The 27,239-nt window shown below is 45.7% G+C and overlaps 1 protein-coding gene across 1 annotated transcript in view; it reads left to right on the forward strand.

Annotated features, from left to right (window-relative positions):
• Positions 1–26,475, forward strand: part of ONECUT2 (one cut homeobox 2) — a 61,333-nt gene extending 34,858 nt beyond the window's left edge. Inside the window, exon 2 of the mRNA XM_033164399.1 lies at positions 26,078–26,475. Coding sequence (XP_033020290.1) covers positions 26,078–26,364 — 287 coding nt within the window. The 3' untranslated portion in view covers positions 26,365–26,475. The remainder of the gene's footprint in view (positions 1–26,077) is intronic.
• The last annotated feature ends 764 nt before the right edge of the window (positions 26,476–27,239 follow it).

The following is a 27,239-nucleotide window of genomic DNA, read 5'->3' on the forward strand; positions in this document are numbered from 1 at the left end:
CCCAAGTCCAGTCTGTTAGCAGAATCTGTTGTAAACACACATCCATTGATTTGCATTTGTCAGGGAAGGGAAGTTAAACCATCAAGAAAAGAAGGCTTCCGCCAGTTGTGTGTGTGTGTATGTGTGTGCATGCTTTATGCAGAGCCAGGGAAACCTTTTCTATTGATCCTATTGATCCAATCTTTCCCTTTAAGGAAACCGCATAGTTAAAAGGCACCCTTCCCCCCCCACTCCCGCCACCCAACACACCCATTCGATAGATTTATCCTTTATGTGCCTGCAACATTCTTTTAAGTGGTTTCGTCTGGGTAACAGCGGATGGTATTAAACAAGTGGATGAAATGGAAAGCGAGCTACTTCCGCTGAAGAAAGAGATCTCAGAATTATTAGCAGAAGCTCCCTGAAGATGACCATGCATTGGCTGGCTGCTGTCAAAAAAAAAAGCAGCAAGGGTGTCATAAAAGGCATAGAAGAAGAAGAAGAAGAAGAAGAAGAAGAAGAAGAAGAAGAGGAAGAGGAAGAGGAGGAGGAGGAGGAGGAGGAAGCAAGACTAAACATAACACCTTTTTGACCTGGCTCTAGGATTGGCTAACCTGCAGCCACTGGCCAAGACTGATGGGAATAGAATTGCAGGGTTGGAAGGGGCCACAAGAGTCATCTAATCCAACCCCCTGCAATGCAGGAATCTTTTGCCCAACGTGGGACTCAAACCTATGACCCTGAGACTAAGGCCTGCCCCCCCTTAATATTCAATTCAAGTTGGCACCCCTGGCTTCCAGGCCTCACACCCACACTGGTCCCAGGTTTGTGGGAGTGGAGTTATTGGTTTGCTTTTGTATTTATTATGTATTTTGGGTTGTCATTTCGTATTTTTATGCTGTGAACTTCCCTGTGATCTTTGGATGAAGGGCGGTGTACAAATTTAAACAGCAGCACCAATTCCAGATAAGGCTGGAAATTACTCTCCGCCTTAAATCCAGGGAGCCACTGCCAGTCGGTACAGAGCTAGATGGATAAATGGTCTGATAAGGCAGCTCCCCACACTCCTATGGTTTTTATCAGAACTTGGATTATCTGAACATACTTCAGGCCAGAGTTACTCAATCTTGGGTCTTGATGTTGTTGGTCACCAACCCCCTTCAGCACCATCTTTGCCAATGGTCAGGAATGATAGGCATTGACATCCGACAATATCTGAAGATCCAAGATTGAAGAAGGTTGCCTCAGGCTATTTACACAACGAGGCATTCTGGATTACGCTCTCTTTCGAGCTCCTGTGTTCACGTGCACCAGCTATTCCCCCACCCCATCCTGGCACCTGGGCCTACATTGCAAACGTCTGCAAGGAAGGAGGCTTCGCCTGTACACATCACATCTCCTTCCCTATGAATGTCCAGTGTGGTGTAGTGGTTAAGAGCAGTAGACTCGTAATCTGGTGAACTGGGTTTGCGTCTCCGCACCTCCACATGCAGCTGCTGGGTGACCTTGGGCTAGTCACACTTCTCTGAAGTCTCTCAGCCCCACTCACCTCACAGAGTGTTAGTTGTGGGGGAGGAAGGGAAAGGAGAATGTTAGCCACTTTGAGACTCCTCCGGGTAGTGATAAAGCGGGATATCAAATCCAAACTCTTCTTCTTCTTCTTCTTCTTCAGATGTGAGAAGGTGGGGCCGGACGGCATGTCCTGTCGTGGGGAGCGGGTTACTCGGTGCAGGTGCACTTATGGGTTGGGACCCGAGTGAAACATCTGCATAGGGCTGTTGTGCATTTTTAGAACTTCTCAGCTGATTTCATGAGCAGGAGGAGGGGTGGTGGTGGTGGTGGGATTCAGCAGTGTTGTCTGAGGGAAAAATATTTTAGGAACAGATAATTAAACGGTTGGTCTGTGAGCACATAGAAAAGGATGCTGTGATTACTAAGAGCCAACATGGGCTGGACGAGTTAACTGTTTGGCTGATTTGTAGCTGGTTGACTGACCGAACCCAAAGAGTGCTCACTAATAGTTCCCCATCATCTTGGGGGGGGGGGAAGTGACAAGTGGGGTGCCACAGTGTTCTGTCCTGGGCCAATTGTTGTTCAACATCTGTATAAACAACTTGGATGATGGTATTGAGAGGATGCTCATCAGATTTGCAGATGACACCAAACTGGGATGGGTAGCCAATGATGTTGAAGTTACAGGTGGGTATCCGTGTTGGCCTGCCATAGTCGAAACAAAATAGAAAATTCTTTCCACTAGCACCTTAGAGACCAACTGAGTTTGTTCTTGGTATGAGCTTTTGTGTGCATGCACACTTCTTCAGATATTTTGTTTCAATGATGCTGAAGACGTCCTTCTCGGACCAGATTCAGAGCAGCAATGCCAATGGCAAACAGAAACCCTTATGAACAGGCCAGCACAGTCAGTGGCAGCCAGAGGCCGTCCCAGTAGCCCATGACAGGCAAGCCACTGAGCTAGCCTTTGCCAGAAGATCCTAGATCCCTGCCACCTCTAACTGTTTTGGGATCTTTCCACAAACTGCACGGCTTTTAGTTGGTGCAACATTTTCTGGAAATCATTCTGGGATAATTCTCATGGATGGAAACATTAAGCTGTCTCCAGCTTTGGCTTTGCAGAGGCACCCTTGCCTTGTTAGGTCGAAGGTCCTTTTAGTTGGATGAGAAGCAAGCAAGGAAGTGGGTGGGATGAAATGGTCAGGAAATGGTTCTGCTGTCTGGTTAACAGGGCTGGTATTTGTTTGTTTTAAAACCCAGCAAAACCAGTTCAACCAGGAACAGAAGAGCGACAGTCCTGGGTCTGATGGGAATTGTAGTCCAAAGTAGCTGGAGGGCACCATGTTGGAAAGCTGAACAAAATCACTGCTGGTACCATTCTGGGCAGAGTTCAAATTAATTGCACACAAAGCCAGGTTCCTAGATTCTGTATGTTCCTGCAAAGCAAGTAAAAAAAAAATTCAGACAGAGGTGCTGCATCAAATCCAGGGTAGGCAAATAGCTGCATTTCTGGGGCAGTGCCACAAGGAATTACGTTTACAGAAATGGAAGTGGTAAGACAGGCTCACGCTGCTTGGTGATAAAATTTTGTTTCGTTTCATTTGTTAAATACTTCTTATTCTTGAGGGTTTGAACCCCACGTTGAGCAAAATATTCCTGCATTGCAGGGGGTTGAACTAGATGACCCTTGTGGTCCCTTCCAATTCTACAGTTCTGTGACTCTATGAATAAGAAGAAGGTTTTTCTTTTGCCACTGGATAATTGGTATATTGGAACTACTGACGTGCAGAGGAGAGGCAGAAACTGGAGAGAGAGGGCGGGCAGGGGGACACTCAGACCGATGAATAATAAAAAGTGGTTCTGTTAGAATGGAGAGAGCTTTTTGTTTATGCAATTAGGGGTTCCAGCAAGTGTCATTAACCTGTTTCTCATTTGTTGGCTATTTGCAGAAGCCAGGGGTCAAGGGTCAAGTAGGCCTACTGTATAAACAATGATAGTCCATCAAGAGCCAAAGGCAGCAATACCCTCTTCTGCAATCTACAAACATTGCCGTATTTCTGCATTTTCCCTCCCCTCAAGGTTGATGAGCAAAATGCTTGCATAAGTTGAATATGGATCCCAATTGCTGAACCGTGTGTTTTTAAAGTACATCTCAATAGAGCAGGAAAGGGGAATTTGTGGCCCTGCAGGTTCAACCTGCAGCCAGCTTGGCCAATAGGGATTATGAAAGGCATGGTCTGACAGCATGGGGGGGGGCACGGGTAGACATGGGGGAGAAAAAAAATGTGTTCCGGTTGCAGGTTCATGCGAACCTACCCGGTTCACATTTCCTGAGTCAGCAAGCAAACCAAAATGCAGTCATCCCATGAGTATTGCACTCCTCCAAATTTTGTGGTGCATTTCTTCAGCCAAAAAGTGTGCAAAAGGATGCATGCATTAATGAAAATAATGTGCGAAGCTGCATTCAATAATGTGCGAAGTTGCATGCGTGCAAAACTGCACATATGATTTGTGTGTTTTGTGCAAAAATGTATATGGATCTTTGTCAGATTTTTTTAAGAGAAAATGTTACAAATGGATGCAGAAATGGGGAAAACTGAAAGTTCGCAAAATGAGAAATTGAAATGGGCTGATTTGTCCTTCCCTACCCACAGGTCCCTCGCCCCTGCCAGAGGTGCTGAAGGTGAAAGCTGGTGCAGCATCATGCCTAAGAATGGGAGCCAGGCAACTCCATGGCAAATATTACCAATAGCTTAGGAACAAAGATATGTTTATTTTCGGTACGTTGCAAGAAGATTTAGCAAGGTCCAAATTCCTGCTTTTGGAAATGTTCAAGGTTAAACTACAAGGGGGAGCAGTTAAGAGTATCATTGTGTGCCCAAATGTTTGTGTATGCCGCAATAACCGTTGCGGCATTATTTACACAGCGCTCCCACTTTTGGTTTTGAGTTGTTGTTGGGCTGTGTGTGTTTCTAAGCAATGGGATGGGTGGTTTTGGCTAAACAAAAGCAAACAGCCCTGCTTCACAGTTTTCCTGTTGTACGCAAACCATGGCATTCAGTTCTTAAGTCTGATTAGCGCAAACCACAGTGGATCTGATGTCTTACCTGAGCCCAGTAATCAAACCATCGTTGTAGGTGCTCTGGCCAAAGCCAGGCAAGAGTTCTGCACCTCCTTAGATACTATAATTGTGACAAAAGCTTTTATGGAGTGGAACCCACTTATCCAGATGTCTTTCATACCTAGGGGTATTTTTGTGTGTTATTAAGTAAACCATAGAGCCAAAAGGACATGACATTTAAGAAATGTAGAGGAAGGCTCAGTGGTACAGAATCTGCTTTGCAAGTAAAAGGTATCTGCAGGTAGGGCTGGGAATGTCCCCCACCTAAAATCTTGCAAATCTCCTTCCTTGGAGGTTTTTAAGCAGAGGTTGGATGGATGCTTTAGTTGAAATTCCTGCATTGCAGAGGGTTGGCCTAGATGACCCTCAGAGTCGTTTCTAAGTCAGGTTGTCCACTAAGGAATATGTCCCTAGGGCTGAAAAGGGTTCCCTGGACCTGCTCTAAACTAACCAGGTATAGTTTCAGACTCTGTTCTGCTGCTGGTTGGAAGTAAGGTTCAAATGCGAATGAAATTGAATTCCACACATGAAAAGGCAGGAGCACCTTGGCCTTTGACTCAGGCAGCAAAAAGTCTTGGGTGGTCAGCCCTGCTTCCCTCTCCCAGTTGGCTTCCCTCCCCCAGATGATGTTGTGCCACTAATAATGGGTAACAAAGGAATGTGTAGCTGGACAGACAAGGTGTTCTGAGCTTGGCAGCTCTGTAGACTTAATTGGAAAACAGATGCAAAATACACTTGGTACTGTCTTGTGCTCTGAAGAAAGTTTATACTGTCTCTGTCTTTGCCAAACCTGGTGTCCTCCAGATGCTCTGGACTACAACTCCCAGCATCTAGGCTGATGGGGGGGTTGTAGTCCAGAGCATCTGGGGGCACCAGGTTGGCAAAGGCTGCCCTATATCTTAGCCATTAAAACAGAGAGCCAGTGTGGTGTAGTGGTTAAGAGCGGTAGGCTCGTAATCTGGTGAACCGGGAAAGGAGAATGTTAGCCGCTTTGAGACTCCTTCGGGTAGTGATAAAGCGGGATATCAAATCCAAACTACTCCTCCTCCTCCTCCTCCTCCTCCTCCTCCTCCTCCTCTTCTTCTTCTTCTTCTTCTTCTTCTTCTTCTTCTTCTTCTTCTTCTTCTTCTTCTTCTTCAACAAAGCGATATATCTGGTTTTGTTTTAGTTGTTCAAGACTGGGTGTCTTCCAGGATTGGGACACTTGTTGAGCTGTTTGTGAACTGTGCAAGGTGCAGAAGGCACATCTGCCATGCAAGGTTTTCTAAATATTATATTATGCAGCTCTGGATTGCATTGCACGCAACTTGTTTAAACCCCAGTGAAGAAATGGGCTTTCAGCTGTAGGTCTGGCATCAACACTTGGCATTCCTGGGGCCTGATCTTGGGATCTCTTGGTGTTGACCTGTGTAGGACTGGGGCCCTCCTGCCCTGGATTTATGTGGTGGTGGGCAGCTGCTAGTATTGTAATTCACCTGCTCTTAGGAATTTCCCATAATGCTTATTCCATTCGGGCATTGTGGGAAGTCCTAGTGATGTTGCCTTGACAGGAGAACATTAATCTTAGAAGGATGTCAACAACTGAAACACATGGGATATTTTCTTGTTTTATAACGATTATTATTTGTTAGAAAGTCATTTTCGGGAGCATACTGAGGCCTGAATCTTTTTTCTTCCTTTGGTTTTTTTTTAAAATTTCATTTTCATTTTTTAACAATATTCTTATACATTCACATCACATTCAGTTTCTGCAATTCTGGGACTTCCCCACCTCCCACCCCTGGTTTCCAAGTTTCCCATATTTTTATTGAACCTAATTACATTTTTCTAAGACATTTTATCTCCTTTTTTACCTTCAGTGGTGTCCAAACCTTTTTCAAAGAGGGCCAGATTTGATGAAGTGAAGGGCCAACCTTTTCTTTTAGGATTGAAGTTGTTGAGCTTTTTTATGATTTTACCCCAAAGTTGTTGGGCTGTTTTTAGGATTGAAGCTGTTGAGGGTGGTTTTTTTTTTTTAGGATTTTACCCCAGGAAATAAACTGCCACAAGGGCCGAATTAAAATGACCGGTGGGCCGGATTAGGCTCCAGAAACGAACTTTGGACATGCCTGCTTATAAGTGTTATAACAATCCTGCTAACGTTTTTTAAGTATCTATAGTGGTCTTTAAGGTATTCTACAATTTCCCCCCACTCTTGACTAATTTTTTTATCATCTTGGTGTCTGATCTTCACTGTCATCTTTGCCATTTCGGTGTATTCCATCATCTTGGTTATCTGCTCTTCTTTGGTTGGTACTTTCTGCTTCCTGTAGTTTTTAGTGGTGTTCTTCTTTATGCTGATGTGGGCACTGATGCATCACTGACCAGAATTTAGCAGTGCCACTCGTAAATGTGCACTCAGGATTCGGATACTTTTTCCTTTCCTTTCCTTTCCTTCCCTTCCCTTCCCTTCCCTTCCCTTCCCTTCCCTTCCCTTCCCTTCCCTTCCCTTCCCTTCCCTTCCCTTCCCTTCCCTTCCCTTCCCTTTTTTTTGCAATTTCAACAGGTTTCGCAAGTTTTCGTGTTTCACGTTTATTTGGTTCCACCGGAATAAATGCCATATTAACACTTTCTCAACATAGTTGGGTTTTTTAAATATTAAAAACAAACCCCCTGGCATTGGGAAAACGAGGAATCCTCTCACCTCATTTTCCATATTGCACAGGGGTGCACAGCAGGCGGGCCAAAGGTATCTGAAGAAATGCACCTCCTAAAAGAGGTGGAAATAAGAGCCCTCTGGGTCGAGCCAACACCCTTTGCAAAGAGGAGAGGGCAAGAAGGGAAGGACAAAAGGGCGATGAAAAGACACCCACTGGTTCCCCTCCCCTCACAACAGTTGCAACCAGCCAGTTCCTGTGTTTAATTAATGGGTAATATTTAGTCGCTGCACACTTTGTGTATATTCAGTCAATCACAACTCCTGACACAGAGAATCACAGACCCTCCAAGTGTCCCTGTTTTCCAGGGACAGCCCCAGATTTACAGAAGCCGTCCCAGTTTCTCATTTGATCCTGGAATGTCCCTCTTTTCTTCAGGACATCACTATTTCCATCGGAGAAATATTAGAGGGTATGGAGTTATGCAACCCCCCCACCCCCCACCCCGAGCCAAGGAGATAAGTAACTATACAATCTTTAGAAGACATCTGAAGACAGCCCTGTATAGGGAAGGTGGTGGTTTTTTTTTTGTAAGTTTAATGTTTTATTATGTTTTTATATATTTTGAAAGTTGTCCAGAGTGGCTGGGGCAACCCTGTCAGATTACAAATAATAAAATTATTATTATTATAGAATACGACATACCTGTTTTCATCAGAGAAGTGTTGCAGGGTATGGAATCATATGATGCTTTCTGCAGGTGGAGAGTAATTTTATCAGCTTTTTTCCATATATAGCCTATCTTTTCTTCAATTATGGACCCAGGTAGTCACACCAGAGAGTGTGGCACCAAAATACACACACCTTTGTGCATATTTGCTCTTGTGTTCCAATTTTCATTAGAGGAATGTTGGAGGGTATGGGAAAGAGAAGGTTTCAATACAGAAATTTCACCCCCCAAAACCTGAATCATGGCTTTCACAAGTGAATTGTGATATGGGACAGGATTCTGATGTTTTATAAAAACATCACAGGGCTCATAGGCAGTGGCTCTTGGAATCCCATCCCTGAAAGTGCTTTAGTCACACACACCCCTCCATCTTGCACCTCAAGGGAATTCAGGAGTTGTAAAGGGGCTGAAAAAAATGTTGTTGTTGTTGTTGTTGTTACTACTACTACTACTACTACTCCGCCCATCTGGTTGGGTTTCCCCAGCCACTTTGGGCAGCTCCCAACAGAATATTAAAAACTTGATAAAACATCAAACATTAAAAACTTCCCTAAACAGAGCTGCCTTCAGATGTCTTCTAAAATTCAGATACAGTCGTACCTTGGATCTCAAACGCCTTGTCTCCCAAACAAATCGGCTCCCAGACCATCGAAACCCAGAAGTGAGTGTTCCGGTTTTCGAACGATTTTCGGAAGCCAAATGTCCAGCACGGCTTCCATGGCTTCCAATTGACTGCTGGATACTCCTGCAGCCAATCAAAAGCCGCACCTTGGTTTTTGAACAGTTCCGGGAGCCAAACAGATTCCTGGAACACATTCTGTTTGAGAACCAAGGTATGACTGTAGTTGTTTATTTCCTTGACATCTGGCGGGAGGGTGTTCCACAGGGCAGGTGCCACTACTGAGAAGGTCCTCTGCCTGGTTCCCTGTAACCTCACTTTTTGCAGTGAGGGAACCATAGAAGGCCCTCAGAGCTGGACCTCAGTGTCCGGGCTGAACAATGGCGGTGGATACGCTCCTTCAGGTATACTGGGCCAAGGCCGTTTAGGGCTTTAAAGGTCAGCACCAACACTTTGAATTGTGCTCAGAAATGTACTAGGAGATATGTAACAACAACAACAACAACAACAACATTCTTAGCATCTTCTGCAGATGATAATATGATTGAAATCATGTTCATACACATGTTGTGGGTCTCCAGACACAAGCTAGCTCATCCTTTTGTCAAAAAGAAAGAAAGAAAGATCCATGCTCAGCGTTGTTCTGACAGAAGGGAATGCCATTCAAGTTCTGAAAGCAGAACAGGTTTGTGTGTCGAAGTGAAGGGTCTTTTGTCTAAGCCTGTTCCTGCCAGGTTGACTCCCCACCCCCACCCAACTCCTCCACCCCCGCTGCTTTCAGATCCCCAATTGATCTCTGGCGGAGATTTGCATGTGCAGAGTGTCTGGCATTGCACTCTCATTTGGTAGTCAACCAGACTTTTCATTGATTTAAACTGTAAGAAGAATGATGGGCAGTTGATAGATGGTGAGGGATACAGAATCAAGCTGCTAGGGTGTGAAAATATGAGGTAGCGAGAACATCAGGCCGTGGTGGTGATGTGCACATTGTGTCGAGAAAAGAGAGAGAGAGAAGACAGATCGGGCATTTTTGGCAACCCAAGTTGCTCCATAGCTGCACAGAGCACTTTGAGAACAGCTTTGGACACTCCAGAATGGAAATGGAAGAGGAAGCTTAATCTACTCTCTCCTCGCACTTCTTTAGAGCACGTTCAGAATGGCAGCAGATAACTTTCATCTCAGGAACAGTGAATGTTGTTTTGGATTCAGGGCCATAACTTACAACCGTCTTTGCAAACCTGGTTTGCAGAATATTTTGATTGCAGCTTCCATCAGTTAGTCCGCACACGCTAGCTGGGAGTTCTGGTTCAAAACAGCTGGAGGGCACCAGGCTGGCAGTGGCCCTTCAGCGATTCAGAAAAGTTCAAGTTTGAAACATGGCAACCCTACTGGGAAGTAGAAGAGTATGATGTTTCCCCATAATATACTAGGTCATTCAGATACAGGTAGGTAGCTGTGTTGGTCTGCCATAGTCAAAACAAAATAAAAAATAAAAAAAATCCTTCCAGTAGGTCATTCAGATGTATGGATATGCTCCACGTGGCCTTGGTTGGTGAGACTGGTTTATGCTTTCATTATATTTTATCTCATTCTGTTCTCGTGCATAAGATACACAAAGGAGGTTGCTGCAACAAAACACTGTGATACATTTTTGCCTCCTAAGAACAGCTCCTCCAAGTGTCCCTATTTTCCAGGGACTGTCCCTGATTTACAGAAGCTGTCCCAGTTTCTAATTTCATCCTGGAATGTCCCACTTTTCTTTAGGACGTCTCTATTTTCATCAGAGAAATGTTGGAGGGTATGGAGTTATGAGCCCCACGAACCAAGGAGATAAGTAGCTGTATAACCCTTACAAGACATCTGAAGGGAGCCCTCGATAGGGAAGTTTTTTTAAATGTTGGAATCCACTGGGGCAACCCAGTCTGATGGGTGGGGTGTTGTTGTTGTTGTTGTTGTTGTCGACGTCCCTATTTTCATCAGAAAAATGTTGGAGGGTAGGTAAGAAGCATGCTCCTGATCAGGGTTCCAGCCAGCCAAACCATGGCAACTCCCACCTGGTTTTCCATTTCTCTTTGCCTATGAACACCCAGCGTACTAAAGCTAGACTACTGAGCATGCTCAGTCTATATTTTGAAAACCGTGAGTATGCTGATGCCACTACTTAGTTTCTCTATCGTCCAGTTTGGGCTTCTTTTTTAGTCTGCACTTGCCACCTGAGTTCACTCGTATAAGCTGCCTTTGGTGGGCATTTCACCAAGAAAGATGGAATAAGCATTTTAATAATGAAAGAATGACTGGATGAAATATTTGCGGCTAACTTCACACACACACACACACACACCCCACTTGGAGATGTTGGGAAATTCCAGTGGAAATGGAAACAGGAGCGGGAACGGTCGGTGTTCACGTATTCATTCCATGCCCGGAACGGAAATCAACCCAGCGAATAAGATTGCTCTTTGCTGTCGCCGCTGCTTTCGGTCTGTAAATTGATTATGTTCCACCCCGTTGGCATTTCCTTTCCTTGTTTGCATTGGTACAAATGGGATGGAGTAACGTAACAACGTAATTTATGCAATTAAATGATGTAAGCTACGTAATTTCACCACAGTGGACAGCAAGACGAATGATGTAGTATTGGGTGGCAGATGAACTGCAGTGCACTAGAAACAGCGCTGCGTGCGGTGGAATGGGGAAACGATGCTTTCTTACACCCCTGGCGCTGGTGTGTGAAGTACCTTATGCAATCTGGGTGGCCCATATGGTAGGAAACTTCTCTTGTCACCAGTGCAACTTGAGCTGACCTTGGCATGGCAACGACACTCGCTAGGGCAATGTCTGAACTGGGCTTACTGTCTCTCAGTGGTCACCAAATCAGCTTGAAGTTCCAGCACCCACCAGGCATGGGAAACTTCTATGCCGGTAGGACGACTGCTGGCTTGACTAACGGCTTCCGAATGCCTGTTTTACAGTGATGTGTAAAGTGTCTTTAGAGGGTATTCCTAAGGTTAAAAATAACAGGCAGGCTTAATGGGCAACTACCTGGCGGAAATAAGCAGATAAATATGTTTACCGTCCTAGCCTCCCCCCTTACGCTATGTTTATTTGTGTCTTCATTCCAATTGTTCCCTGTTACATAATGGTTTTGTACACAGCGGAGTACTTAACCTAATTTATATCGATCTCAATTGCTCTCATTTGTGCATACTTAATTCAGAGAGGTAATCAAATTGATTTCTGGGGCCTACTTTTTAAGAGATTGTACTAACACAGATATACAAGAGGTTGCTGTAACTAAATTAGAGGAAAAAAGGAAAACATTTTAAACCTTTGGAAGCCCCTTTTTGACAGTCATTTCATTGTGTTCAGCATTACGGACGTAATTGAATTTCTCTTCACATTGAGGTCTGTTTGAAATCAAATTGAGAAACTGCTTCTTCTTTTTTTTTTAGTTCCATTGGGCAGATAACTCGGCTGAGCTAGATGCACTCTGCACACGCAGAAAACAATGCATAATAAACCAATATGCAAACCTTTCCCTTGCAAAAAATGCAGAGTGACTTAGGAATGTATTGGCTATGGATATGATCCAGGCGAGGGTCGCTGGGTTTTAGGCATATGGGTAAGGCTGCACTCCACACGATACTTCAAAAGCGGTTCGCTGGGTGGAGGGTGTTGCTGTGATAGCGTCCCAGTGAATGGGTTACTGTTGCTTACCAGTGTGGTGTAGTGGTTAAGAGTGGTAGACTCATAATCGGGTGAACCGGGTTCGCGTCCCCGTTCCTCCACACGCAGCTGCTGGGTGACCTTGGGCTAGTCACACTTCTCTGAAGTCTCTCAGCCTCACTCGCCTCACAGAGTGTTTGTTGTGGGGGAGGAAGGGAAAGGAAATTGTTAACCGCTTTGAGACCCCTTCGGGTAGTGATAAAGCGGGATATCAAATCCAAACTCCTCCTCCTCCTTACCAGGAGGGAAAAGCGGGGAGGGGGGCTGAGGTGGTGGGGAGGTCAGCATGGTGCAAATGCACCAGCAGGAACACCAGATGGGCAAAGCACTTCACAAACTGCTGCAATCACACTGGCTTTGTTCACACCCCACTTTAAATTACACTTTAAGCTTAACTATGGTTTTAAGGTGAAGACACAGCATGCTAGTGCACGGGGAGAAAATTGCAGCCACTCTGCTCTCTCTCTCTCTTCCCCCCCCCCCCGCACTTCTGCTGCTACAAAGAGCTAAAACCATGGTTTTGCTTGGCATTCTATCCAAGCCAGCCTTGCCTCTCTCCAGGACTGGTGAGCTAGCCTTGGTTACAGCCTGTGCTTTGTTTGGAGAGAGGCAAACCATAAACCCCTGGGTTTGGACATCATGCTGAGCCAAACCATGGCTTAACTCCTGCTAGCACAGAAGGAAAGAGGGAAGAGGCTGTGGCCTTTTCCCTGTGCACCTGTGTGCTGTGCGTTCGCCTGTAAACCATAGTTAGGTGTAACTGTGGTTTTAAGTGATGTGCGAACCAACCCGGTGAATGCTCCATTCCTAGGTCTCTGCCCTAGGTGTTTCTATCTTAGTTGTTTTTAGTTGTGTGCTTTATAATTGCCTTGAGGCTTATGTGAAAGGTGACAGAACAACATCAATAACAACAGCCGCCCTCAAGTGCATGTCCTGGGGCACTGTGAAATGTGCCTTCCCAGCTGATCACAGCAGGTGGACAGGAAGGTATGGAGAGAAGTGGTCCCTCAGGCAGTCAAGTCCCAAGTTGTTTAAGGCTTTATATACTAACAGAAGCACCTTAAACTTGACTCAGTAGTCCATTGGCAGTAAGGTGCCACATGCAGATGCTAAGGCTCGCAATTGTTTAATTTTGGATACAACACGCTCAGTGGTGGAGCAAGCCAATCGGGCGCCTGGGTTGGCTGCCCACAGGGTGGGGCAAGCCGGGGCAGGACGCTCCCTCCATGGAGCCTCTGAGGAGTCTGCCTGCCTCCTCCCACTCAGTCGCCCTACAGCTGAAGGGGTGGCGGCAGGTGGACCGTTTGGGGCAGCGCAGAGCCTAAGGGCACCCAAGCCACTGCATCACTCCCAGGAGAGACGCGTGGCTCGGGCGCACTGCAGGCCCCACGGTGAATGCCACCAGGCATTTTGTCACCCCCCTCAGTGGTGACACCCGGGGCAGCCTGCCCCCCTGCCCCCCTTCCTCTGCCCCTGAACATGCTCTGTGTGAAGACTTTTCTATCTCCAGTTTCCCACAATTATGCCTTGACTTGCTTTGCATTGTATGCATTTATTTTGAAATCTGAATCCTGCTTTTTTACTTCCAGAATTCTAGGAGACAGTGGTGCAGGGGGAGGTGGGGAATCTCCTGACCCGTCCCTGTGCGCCTTCCTTGGACTGCCCTGGCTCTCCCTCCTCCCCTGGCTCCTGCCTTGTGAGTGGCATCACAACCTACAAATCACAGGTCCCCTCTCCTGGGTCACTCCCCTGGCCCCCTCCCTTTGGCACACACTCTGCAGAGCCCTGCCAATCCCCGACAGCCTGTTGTGGGATGTACTCAAGAATAAAGGGTGACATGGGTGGAGAACCTCTGCCTGGCCCTCAAGGACTCTGCTTAGACCTCTTATTGGCCCTGCTCCATGCCCCCCCCCCTGTATTCTTTTGCCTGGCTGGAAAGAGTCCCTGGGTGGTGATAATGCTTCTTGTTTGTCCGGATGGATGATGCATATTTGGGGTGGGAGATCATGAAGACACCTCTGGCTTTTGCGTAGCCTTCTGTACAAAGTTCAGAGTTACATCTCTCATTCTTCCCGCTTCTGCCTCTGGCCTTGCTCACCACTGGCATGCGCCCCCCAACCCCCCGTGGAAGGATGCACACAAAGGAATATGACCCTTGGTTCCCTGCCCCTCATTCCTGAATTGCAGGGGGCTAGACTTCCTTGGGGGTCCCTTCCAACTCTGCAATTCTACGAAGCATGCCAAACCATGGTTTTCTTTGGCAGTGACAACAGCACAAATAGGCCATTGACTGTGGTACAGATCCGGTTCTGGAAAGGCCCCTGATCTCCAAATAATTTGGGCTGTAGGTAACAGGCCGGGTTTTTGGCTCACCCAGTGGTGAATTCACCAGAAGCAGACTTTCTGAGCATATTGGAACTTGGCAGCTTGAATGCAGAGTTGAGACATGACCTGTGAAAGAAGTAGGAAATATAAGTATAAGAAGTGTCAGGATCTTCCCCAGTACTGCTCATGAGTAACGACAGAGCCTCTTTTGAAAACTAAGGCTATTTATTAAGCATTGCTATTTACAATGGGAGATAGTCAAAAACATGACCGTTCAATCACTATCAAAATCTGGAAGTACATTCCTTCGGCTCCCCGCCCAACACTAAATTTTCGGCACCCTGAAACTCTGTCTCCTGGGTCCCCTAGCCCCCCTGCTCTGTGCCTGTGTCAGAAGCTGTGAGCTTCTTTCCGATCTAGTCTGGCTGGTGGTGCTGGGTCTTTCTGCAGCATCACGGAGCCCTTGCTCCGCTCCCTCGCTTGGAGACAATTCCTGGGATTGGCTGGAGGAGGAGGAGTCTGTTTGCAAAATGGGCTCGGTTCCCTATAGCTTAGCGAGCTATCTTCCCTTGAGGAGCAGCTCTCCCTGCCCTGCTCCTGAGCAGGACTTCCTCTCTCCCTCTCCTCGCGAGGAGCCGGGCTACTCCTGACAAGATGTGAGCTTGTTAACAAACAAACAAAGGTGTATAATTCCAGTTACAGGTGGGTAGCCGTGTTGGTCTGCCATAGTCGAAACAAAATAGAAAATTATTTCCAGTAGCACCTTAGAGACCAACTGAGTTTGTTCTTGGTATGAGCTTTCGTATGAGCTTTTCGTGGTATCTGAAGAAGTGTTCATGCACACGAAAGCTCATACCAAGAACAAACTCAGTTGGTCTCTAAGGTGCTACTGGAAATAATTTTCTATTTTGTTTCAAAGGTGTATAATGTTGTTTTAGAGTGAGTGAGTGTGTGAGTGAGTGAGTGAATGAGTGAGTGGTTAAAAAAATAAACGGGGAGAGCAAAAGGGGTGTTTTTTTTAAAAGCACTTGCTATTGTTGCTTTTTAAAGCTTCATAATAATTGGTTGAAAGGTGATGAACCAAGAGTCACCACAGCCACCCTTTGCACCGAGGATATGTGCCCATTTAATTGTTTGTAGAGATAGCCACTTAACATGTCGAACCAGTGAAATATCCATGCTGCCGAGGAATGATCACATCAGGAACAAGGGGAAGGGAGGGCACTTCTTCCCCTCTGTCCTCCTTGAATGATGCCCCAGTTTCCATGCAGGGATTTCCTTTTACTGGATCAGGGGAATTGCATGTGTAAGCAGCTCCAGCTTCAGACAGCTCCAACAGATAGCCTAAGAAAGCCTGAACTTCCCTGCCCTCCATTAATCTTGCAACAGGATCAACTAAAATGCTAACACTTTTAATGTCAGCATTAAGTGCGATTTTTTTTTTTAGTATTCTGCATTGGGCAGGCTTGCAAGCTTGTTTCATTAAGGATCTCACGCTAATTGAACTAGCTTTCCAGTTCATACATATAGAGTGATTCATTAATCACTCTTCCTCATTACAGATCTGATCACTTCTCCATAATGCATCCAAGGGGACATTATGATGCTTTGCTCAGAGTTAAGAAATGGATTGCACAATTAGTTGAACACAGTCACCCTGACTTGCTGCAAAGAGATATGCAGCTGCTTCCTATTGCGCCCCTGGCAAACCTGCTGTCACGCCTCTCAGTCAACGGGGGTGTTTGCCATTGACTTGCTTGTGTGCATGACTTGCTGACTACAACATCAAGTGATGGCTTACAACAGGAGTGGGAAACCTTGGGGCTCATTGACAAATGCATGTACATCACCTGATGACTGCAGCATCAAGTGATGGCTTGCATCAGGCATGGGAAACTCTTTAGATGTTGTTGTACCACAGCTCCCATCAGCTCCTGCCAGCTGATGTTGGCCAGGGATGATGGGCGTTGTAGTCCAGTGGCGTAAGGAGGACCACAAGTTCAGGTCTCCTGGCATGACGAATAGGCCAAAGGTAGGAGCTTTCAGATCAACCCAATACTTTCAATGCCTGCCATTCAAGTGCACTGATGCCACGGATGTCACCATCTATTGCTGTGCCTTATATGCACCTCAGCATTTTACACCTCTAATTAAAATATGCAGTAACAATTCCACTGGAGTATTGAAACACCCTTAATTAAAGCGTATAATAAAACACACAATCTAAAAGCACGACAGTTTAAACAGATAAAAGGACCTGTTACAACAATAAAACCAGGAGAATGCTTGCCTTAAAAAGTTTGCTTTCAGGAGCCGGCGGAATGCCAATGTTGATGGGGCATCTCATATTTCAGCAGGGAGGGCACTCCGCAGCACTTCATTGTGTGCAAACTAGCCTAAGGATGAAGCAATTAAAAAAATTAATTAGAAGTGATGTGAAATAATATGAGAACACAACTGCATTTGGAGCAGTGTGTGTAGTTCTGACCACCTCACCTCAAAAAGGATATTGTAGAGTTGGGAAAGTTTCAGAAAAGGGGAGCCAAAATGACCATGTGGGATAGGAAAACTCCCCTATGTGGGAAAGTTGCAGCATGTGGGATTTTTAAGTTTAGAGGAACACAAGTAAGAGAAGACATGATAGAGGTGAACAAAACATTGCAACTCTCTCTCTGTCTCTCTCTCTCTCTGTCTCTCTCTCTCTCTCTCCTTGGCAGCAAAAATACAGTAAGAAAGGAAGTTACTAACAATTTGCTGCTATTTTATGACACCCAAAGTCGTGACTGCTTCACTCTGCCTAATGGTAGGGTCTGTGCTGCTTGTAAAGAAGCCCAGATGAGCCAGATTAAGGTTTTTGCTTGGAACATTTGAGTCAAACCCAAATCTGGCCAGCAGAGTTCTCAGATCCAAATTTTAGGTCAAAGCAGATTGCAGAAGCCATTCAACACGCTTGCAGCTTTACTGAGAAATGCAAAATGGGACCTGTACTCCCTGGCATGAAAATCCAGCTGCTTCTGTGGAAGCAATGCAGGTCTCTCGGTCCCCTTCTTTCCTTCCAAGGCCTTGGGTCAGCAGGTGGGGTAGGTCGCAAACAAGGTCCCACAGGAGGTCTGCAAGAAGCAATGCCTGCCGCTCTGAACAGAGACTAATCTCGACAGCCAATTCTGCCTTATACACATGCAGAGGCGCACACACATTACGCCAGTTAACAAGGTGTGCAAGCTTTCCAAAACCTTCCCAGCCTGCAAAAATGGCTCAATATGCAGAATGCAAATGTTGCAGGTTTGGGGGGGACATACATACCAGATTCTGTCTCAATTCTCCTGGCAGTGGGCTCTCCATATCATCACTCACCTTTGCAGCCAATCTCTTGTCCTCTAGTTACCAGAGTCTGCATTGTTAGATGTCTGGTAAGAACTAAAAATGTTCTTGTTTGACATGACTTTTCTTCTCTTTTTTCTACCTCTCGAGGCTTTTGCTTCTGAGAAATCACCTGATGCAATGGCAGCTTCTTTCTCTGGCTGTGAATGCTAATGAGTTTGCAGGGCGTCCCTCCGAGCCTTTCGGAGATTTCCTCGACAACGTTTTCCAAATTTCCCTGGCAAGTAGCTGACATTTCCTTATTCCCTTCCAGGGACAGCCTCATGACAATGCATCCCAGAGACAGCTCAGCTCAGCAGTGATAGTCTAAGACATTTTGTTTCCTGAACCAAAACGCCAAGCCATGCCCCATGCCCACCCGCCTCCATAGAAAGGCCAAACCTTTCACACATCAATGACCACCTTCATCTGTCTCCTTCATTTGGAGGGCTTCCTTGGGACAGGGATTTTACAACTGCGGCTGCCCTGGTTGAAATGTACGCAAATGATGTTACTCTAAGCAACTCGCTTCACTTTGTGCTATGGTAGAGCTGGCCCTTTAACCCACAAATTACAAATGATTATGATTATGATTATACCCCCCCACACACACACACACCTGGCTGGGTTGCCTAAGCCACTCTGGGCAGCTTCCAACACATATAAAAACATAATAAAACATCAACCATTAAAAATCTCCTAATACAGGACTGCCTTCAGGTGTCTTGTAAAAGTTGTATAGTTATTTATCTCCTTGACATCTGATGGGAGGGCAATCCACAGGGCAGGTGCCACTACCAAGAAGACCCTCTGCCTGGTTCCCTGTAAGGTCTTTTTTTGCAGTGAGGGAACTGCCAGGAGACCATTGGAGCTGGACCTCAGTGTCTGGGCTAAACAACGGAGATGCTCCTTCAGTTATGCAGGACCAACTCTGAAAAGGGTTTTGCAGGTCAGCACCAACACTTTGAATTGTGCTTGGAAACGTACTGGAAGCCTGTTTTAGACCGGTCCACACACACTCAAGAGTGCTTAAAGCGGAAATGCCATGGGCACATGTGGATTTCTGGGTGAATGTGGGTAATTATAAAAACAATTAAAAAGATCTAAAAACATATAAAGGGAGGAATTAAATGTAGCGCTATGGCAATCGTTCTGTCAGTGCAAGCATCTTGCTTCGCCGGACAGGACCATCTCCCCTGTCCTCCCCCTGCACAACATTCTGGGGGTTCTCCCAAGACAATTTTGTGGGGGCGTATGGGGGGAGGAGAGCAGGGGGACAGTCCCATTGAGCTAGCAGAAGTTTTCTGCTTAACGGGACTCGTTAGTTGAATCCTGCCCAAAATGCTTTTAAAATGATTTGAATGGCTAAGTTGTTATAAAACCACAATCTAAAAATATTATAAGGAAGGAAGCTGACAGGGCTATGTCCATTGCAGTACATTTTAAAACTTGGTAAATGCTTGCCAGCATCTTCAAACCCCAATCAAATGCAGCTGCATGGTACACACATAAACACAACCCTCCTCCCCATTTAATAGGAGGGAGCATAAAGGGGGGCAGGCATGCATAGTGGCTATGTGTGTTGTTGTTGTTCAGTCGTTCAGTCGTGTCCGACTCTTCATGTTCCCATGGACCAGAGCACGCCAGGCACGCCTATCCTTCACTGCCTCTCGCAGTTTGGCCAAACTCATGTTAGTAGCTTTGAGAACACTGTCCAACCATCTCATCCTCTGTCGTCCCCTTCTCCTTGTGCCCTCCATCTTTCCCAACATCAGGGTCTTTTCCAGGGAGTCTTCCCTTCTCATGAGGTGGCCAAAGTACTGGAGCCTCAACTTCAGGATCTGCCCTTCCAGTGAGCACTCAGGGCTGATTTCTTTAAGAATGGATAGGTTTGATCTTCTTGCAGTCCATGGGACTCTCAAGAGTCTCCTCCAGCACCATAATTCAAAAGCATCCATTCTTCGGCTATGTGTATACTGCAGCAAGTTATGCCTTGGGACGATGGTTGTCTGCACTCAGAGCTGTGTGCGATCATACAGGGAAGGGCCATAACTCAATGGAAAAGCATCTCCTTTGCAACATGCAGAAGGTTGCAGGTTCATTCCCCCTGCATCTCCTGGTAGGGCTGGGAGAGACTCCTGCCTGAAACTTTGGAGAGCTGCTGTCAGTCAGTGTGTGGACAATACTATGTGTCTTAGGCTCATTGCAAGGTAATTTATTGTGCTTCTTTCCTCAAACATTCCTGCCTCAATCCCAGCGCACTCTACAGTCTGCTCGGAAACAAACCCTGAAGATTCCTCGTGCAAATTTCACACGCTTAGCCAAACATGTATTCCTGGTGTGTAGTGTGGCGATGGATTTTTTTTTTGCAGCCGTGAGGTGTGATTTCAAATTCAGTGATCAGGGCAAGGGGAGATGAGTAGGGAAGAGAAGACCCCCCACAATTCCTTTTCCAGAGCAAACTTAACAGCTGGAGGAAAGTATTTACCGAATCGCATCGAGACGCATTCAGCCTTTGCATTATTTATTGTTCGCTACTGAGAAGGATAAGGCCATGAATTAGTGATGTGATAAAATAACCTCCCAAAAAACCTTTTAGGAACTACAGTGAAAAGGTAAGAGCTCCTGATCATATTCCGTAACTTCTCTTGGCTTTTTGCGGGACCATATTGGAGACAGGCATCATAAATAAATAACCTAAGTGAAGCAAAAAGAAATGGGGTGTGTGTGTGTTGAGGTTGAGGAAGAAATCTCATACGACCCTATTAAACTGGTAATTATTCGACATATACACAGTTTAAGTTGGGGGGTGGGATTTATTAGAACCTTTTAAAAAAGCCTCTCTTAGCTCCTGCCTCATAAAAAGTACAACTAGGAACAACAGGAATAGAGCGAGGTCTTTTTCAGTGGTGGCCCCTCATTTTGCAATGTCAGGCTCATCTTGCACTTTCAGGTGCCTGGTGAATACCTTTTTTATTTTCCCAGGCCTTTTAAATCCGTTTTAGACTTGAGCCATTTTTACTCTTAGCAAAAGAGTATATTGCTGCTGCCATTTGTTGAGGGTTGGGGGGATTTGACTAGATGACCCTTTGAGTCCCTTCCAACTCTGTGTGGGTTTTATGATTTTTAGGTTGTTTTATTTCTGGTTGTGGAATGCTCTGAGAACTTTATAAGGCAGTCCCACTGTAAGTAAAATAAAAATGAAACTAGATAAAAGCCACAACGTTGTCATTTAGGAAGTCCTTACCGCTCATCTTGGAGGTGTAATTGCTCAGTGGCGAAGGCAAAGTGCTATTCATATGCTCAGAGGTACTCTTGCCTTCAGTAGGACTTCGCATGTTTGAAGCCTGAGTCTTGACAGTGAAAAGACCTTATTTTTCCATGTATAAGACGATGTTGTTGTTTTTTTAGGGTGTTGTCTTATACACGGATAGTGTAGGCGGGGAACGAGCGATTGGCGGCATTTGCGAATTGGAGATTGTGATTGGCGATTGGGCGGGTGATTGGTGGCTGCGGCAAGGCCTGCTGATGATTGGCTGCGGCGGCAGCAATTGGGCGTGTGATTGGTGGCCGTGGCAAGGCCTGCTTGCGATTGGCTGCTGCTGCAGCAATAGGGCGGGCGATTGGCTGCTGCTGGCGGCGAGTGGGCAGACGATTGGTAACCTTGTCGAGGCATGTGATTCGCAGTGGTGGTCAGGCAGGTGAGGGGTTGTTGGCAACCCCCCCCCAAGAAAAGGGGCGTCTTAATACACGGAAAAATCCGGTAGATTCCAGAGAGACAAAGGCAGGTATTGGTATGGTTACATAAGAATAATAATAATAGACTGGCTTACTTTACAAGGGGAACTGTAAGGGTAACTGAAATAACATTTGTGATGATAGTGACTTAGTAGGAATGTGTGTCGAAATGAGGCCACAAATACAGGCCATCATTATAATGGTGCTAGGGACTTCTGGCTGCTGCTTCTCTCTGCATGCACTCGTTCCTGACCATTTGCTCCCAGACTCTGACTTTTCTTTGTCCTGCACTGGCCTGCCTTTTCCATTTCATCAGGGAAAACAGCAACTAAGTGTGAGATGAGGGCAGGGATTGGCTTGATGGCTGCTGATGTCGTATGATTGGTTATCAGCAGTGATTTGTTCCAGTAGGGAACGGGTATTTTGGAAAGGGGAAAGGTTGCAAGCTTACCGAGCAGCTTGTTACCTTCCCTCTCATCTTTCTCCTTCCCAAGGCAGAAAAGAAGTTTTGGAGAATGTGAACAGAAACTCTCCTGAGTGTGCAGGGCTATTTGTACTACTGATACTACTACTAGTAGTAGTTGCTAGTAGCAGCGGTGGAGCAAGCCAATCGGGCGCCTGAGGCAGCACATGTGCCCTTCTCCAAGGGGCGGGGGCTAGCCAGGGCAGGACGCTCCGTGGGGCCTCCTAGGAGTTTACCTGCCTCCTTCCACTCAGCTGCCCTACAGCTGAGGGGTAGGCGGCGTGTGGACTGGGGCAGAACGGAGACACGTGACTCGGGCGCACTGCAAGCCCTGCGGTGAGTGCCGCCCGGCATTTTGTCATCCTCACCCCCAGTGGTGACACCCAGGACGGACCGCCCCTACCGCGTCCCCTTCCTCCGCCCCTGGCTAGTAGTAGTTGCTAGTTGCTAGTAGTAATGACTACTAGTAACTTGGCCCTCCAGCTGTTTTGGGACTACAACTCCCATCATCCCTAGCTAACAGGACCAGTGGTCAGAGATGATGGGAATTGTAGTCCCAAAACAGCTGGAGGGCCAGGTTTGGCCATGCCTGATGTAGATGTTCCTCACGGGCGTTCCACATTTCATCCAGGGAACTTCAGTTCCGCAAATGTGCATTTGGCAAGGCTTTCCACGCTCAAAACAAGGAGGGGAGGAGAATTATGTTGGCTCAGCTTTGTCTCCAACCATGTGCATTAACTTAGCAGATTAATGTTGCATTTACACAGCATAGTACTGCCGAGCAGAGCAGGAAATATAGCACTGTAGAGTTCATGGGAGTAGATATAAAATATTAGGTCAAGTTTGTCTGACCCACTATGCTAAAAGAGTTATTTGTTCTGGATTCATTTCACAGCCGTTTTCACTTGCTTCAAGAATATGCTATAGTTTGCCTACCAGATTATGGACCAGGGCTGCCTCCATACCACCACTATTTTGTAGGAGGGATTCGAGAGCATACTAGGTTTGTGCAATTAAAGCACTTTAAAGTGCTCTGGGGCTCTAGTGCAACCGATTCACTACTATTTAAAAAGCATTCCAGTGAAATGCGCTGGAAATTATGAGATGAATGAATGATGAACGGGATAGCCACTACCATATTTTGCTCTGCAAACAAACCAGAATAAATGCTCAGTAATTACCAGGCATAGTCTAACCTCTGCATAAGCTTTCTGCAGGCAAATCTGCATGAATGCCCAATAAACAGATCATCTGGAGGAGCCCTGAGGCTGCCAATTCTAACCACAGCTAGTCAGAAGTAAGTCCTGTTGAATAGGGACATGGTTGGCGCTATGGTCTAAACCACTGAGCCTCTTGGGTTTCCCAATCAGAGGGTCGGTGGTTCGAATCCCCGCAACGGAGTGAGCTGCTGTTGCTCTGTCCCAGCTCCTGTCAACCTATCAGTTCGAAAGCATGCCAGTGCAAGTAGATAAATAGGTACCGCTGCGGCGGGAAGGTAAACGGTGTTTCTGTGCACTCTGGTTTCCGTCATGTTGTCCCGTTGCGCCAGAAGCGGTATAGTCATGCTGGCCACATGTCCCGGAAAGCTGTCTGTGGACAAACGCCGGCTCCCTCAGCCTGAAAAGCGAGATGAGTGGCACAAATCCATAGTCGCCTTTGACTGGACTTAACTGTCCAGGGATCCTTTACCTTTTACCTGTTGAATTCAGTGGGGCTTACTCCTGAGTAAGTGGCATTAGGATTGCAGCCTAACACAGGGCTGGATTTGAGGGACATCAAACCCACAGCTGTAAGAATCAGGCAGAGAAGCATGTCACGTGAAGAGACCTTGTAGGAAAAGAGCGAAATGCTTCCATTTGGGAATATATCCTACAGCGTTCAGATAACCAGGTCTCTTAATTTTGGGGGTGGAGTAGCGTAAGCCAAAACTAATAGCTATATCTTAACTGTGTCTGTGATAATTCTTCCCAAGGGATTAACAGAATCCATTTTAAGACCTGCTTTTCAGTTTGTTTTGCACGTAGATTTCTCAGTGTTCGTTTCCATGAATCTGTGACTGCCCAGCTTTTGTTTAGGATTGTGAGGAAGATGTGAATGTGTCCACATGGCTGTTGCCCATAGAAATCAGCGATTGGGATTTAACACACTTTTATATGTGTTGGGGGGCAGGTTGAGTTATTGTTTTCGCTTGCATGAGTTTTTATGTCTTTATATGTTATGTGTTTTTATGTTGCAAGCTGCCCTATGACGGCAGTATATAAATTTAATTTTAAAAGCTAATGCTATTTTAGGATGCATCAATGGAAGTACAGGGGCCAGACCAAGGGATGTAATAGTCCCACTCTATTCTGCTTTGGTCAGACCCAACCTGGAGTACAGTGTCCAGCTCTGGGCACCACAATTTAAATAGGATATTGACAAACTGGAACATGTGCAGAGGAAGGCAACCAAGATGATTAAGGGTCTGGTAACCAAGCGGGTGACGCTGCAGGTTAAACCACAGAGACTAGGGCTTGCTGATCAGAAGGTCGGCGGTTCGAATCCCCACGACAAGGTGAGCTCCTGTTGTTCAGTCCCAGCTCCTGCCCACCTAGCAGTTCGAAAGCACATCACCGTGCAAATAGATAAATAGGTACCGCTCCGGCAGGAAGGTAAACGGTGTTTCCGTGCACTGCTCTGGTTCGCCAGAAGTGGCTTAGTCATGCTGGCCACATGACCCAGAAGCTGTACGCCGACTCCCTCGGCCATTAACGCGAGATGAGCGCCGCAACCCCAGAGTCGGACACAACTGGACCTAATGGTCAGGGGTCCCTTTACCTTTACCTAACCAAGTCTTATGAGGAATGGTTGAGGGAGTTGGGTATGTTTAGTCTGGGAAAGAGGAGACTGAGAGATTATAGCCACAAAATATCTTAAGGGCTATCACATGGAGGATGCAACAAGCTTGTTCGGAAGGAGGAATTTTGATTCGGCTCACATGTAAAAGTGGAGCTTTTAAATTCACACTTTCTGAATCAATACACAAAACCGAAATGCACTCGCCCTTCAAAATTCACACTTCTCCCAATTTTGCAATGCATCTCTCCAGCAAAGTAACGTGTATAAAATGCACATACTGGGGAGAAGTGTGGGGAGAAATGCACATATTGGTGAAAAGGACATGCAAAATGCATTACATTAGGGAAAATACACTAAAATGCTGTTGAATTTTCACAATGACTTAAAAAAAAAGACAAAAACCAACCAACCACAAACTAATGTGCAAATCTGGATAACTGAACTTAAGGCTGGAAAAATGAGAAACTGAATTTGTGAGATTCATCAAATTTGCCTAATATACACATTTCTGCAATTCAGTTCCCCCTAAAACAATTCCCTTTTGTATGTTATTTTGATATGCTTCTTGTACACATTACTTGGCTGGAGAATTCAGTGCTGCAAAATTCAGAGGGGTGCGAATTTCGAAGGATGGCTGTTTGCATATTGTTTTGGAAAGTACAGAATAGGGTAGGTTCCCTTTGAAATTTGAACAGAACAGGGTTTCTCCTCCGTTCCTAGGGCAGAGCCCTGGTAGTCTGCCTATATGCTAATGCCAACCTGGTTAATTACACACTCCGTATTAACGGATATGGTTTTTACTATGCACTTTGCCTGCATTAGTCACTCCCAGTCAGGAAAGATGGGCCTGGGCAGGTTGCATATTGACGTTTCTGCAATTTGCACAATAAAAGTTTAACAGTTTACATCTACTCTACAGCTTCATCAATGTTTTCAATGTATCACCTGCTCAGTTGACTAGTGCTTATGCATGCATTGATTCTTTTTTTCTCTCTCTCTTTCTCTCCTCTCTCTGTTTCTCTTTCCTAAGCATGCAAACGCAAAGAACAAGAACCAAACAAAGATAGGAACAACTCCCAGAAGAAATCTCGTCTGGTTTTCACCGATCTCCAACGCAGAACACTTTTTGCCATCTTCAAAGAGAACAAACGCCCATCCAAAGAAATGCAGATCACCATCTCTCAACAGCTGGGCTTGGAACTTACCACTGTCAGTAACTTCTTCATGAATGCTAGGAGGCGGAGCCTCGAGAAATGGCAGGATGATTTGAGCACCGGGGGGCCCTCCTCAACCTCCACCACTTGTACCAAAGCATGATCGAAAATCAGAATCTAAATTGGGCACAACTCAACTAATATATATGAAAAGGAATGGATTCTTACTGGGGCCCTTCACTGGTGATTTGAAAGCACAGTCCTCTTAAAACAGTAATACAACACAGGGCATTTTAATTTTATTTAAATGGTTTTTAGGGTTTGTTTCTTTTTTTAAAAAAAAACAAATAAATAAATGTGCAGGTCAAAAATACATTAAAAGGCAAGACTAAGCATGTCTCAAACAGAAGTAGGTCGTTCGTGAACCAAATTAATCCAGGGCTATCATGCCAGAGCCAATCAAAGCTGAAAATATTTATCAGCTTCAAGGGCCAAGGAATCGGCCAACAAGACAGCACCAATGTTGCTAAGATTTGTTCACCAAAGGAAATCCAAACACACAGGACCTGTTTTTGTTTCCAACATGCTTAGTTTATCCACACTACTATACCAAAGCTCACAAGCATTGAGACATATAAGTACTGAGCACAAACTTAATCTAGACCTAAGAACACGGGGGGGGGGTTATTTTAGAAACTCAGGCATTGTTATGTTAAACATTTTCAGAACTATCCGACTTGCTTTCTCTTAAGGGGGGAAAAATGTCAATGAAGATAAGGTCTTGGATCAGTACGATTCGGTTCCCTTGAACCCAAACTATCAAGCACAAAGACACCAGAAAACAGGAACAGCTCTGGACTCTTTGCCTGTTCTTACAAGACGTGCTCGGAGTTAGGGGGTGTTAGCGAACACATTGGTTTCAAGCACACTTTTGCAGGTCTTCACAATTTCTATTTGTACATAGTGCAGACACACACTCAGGAAGCCAGTTTAAGATGCTATCACAGACAGAGCAAATGCAACACTTGAAATGCTCTA

This window comes from Lacerta agilis, chromosome 11 (genome assembly GCF_009819535.1).
Source record: "Lacerta agilis isolate rLacAgi1 chromosome 11, rLacAgi1.pri, whole genome shotgun sequence".
NCBI classification, from domain to species: domain Eukaryota; kingdom Metazoa; phylum Chordata; class Lepidosauria; order Squamata; family Lacertidae; genus Lacerta; species Lacerta agilis.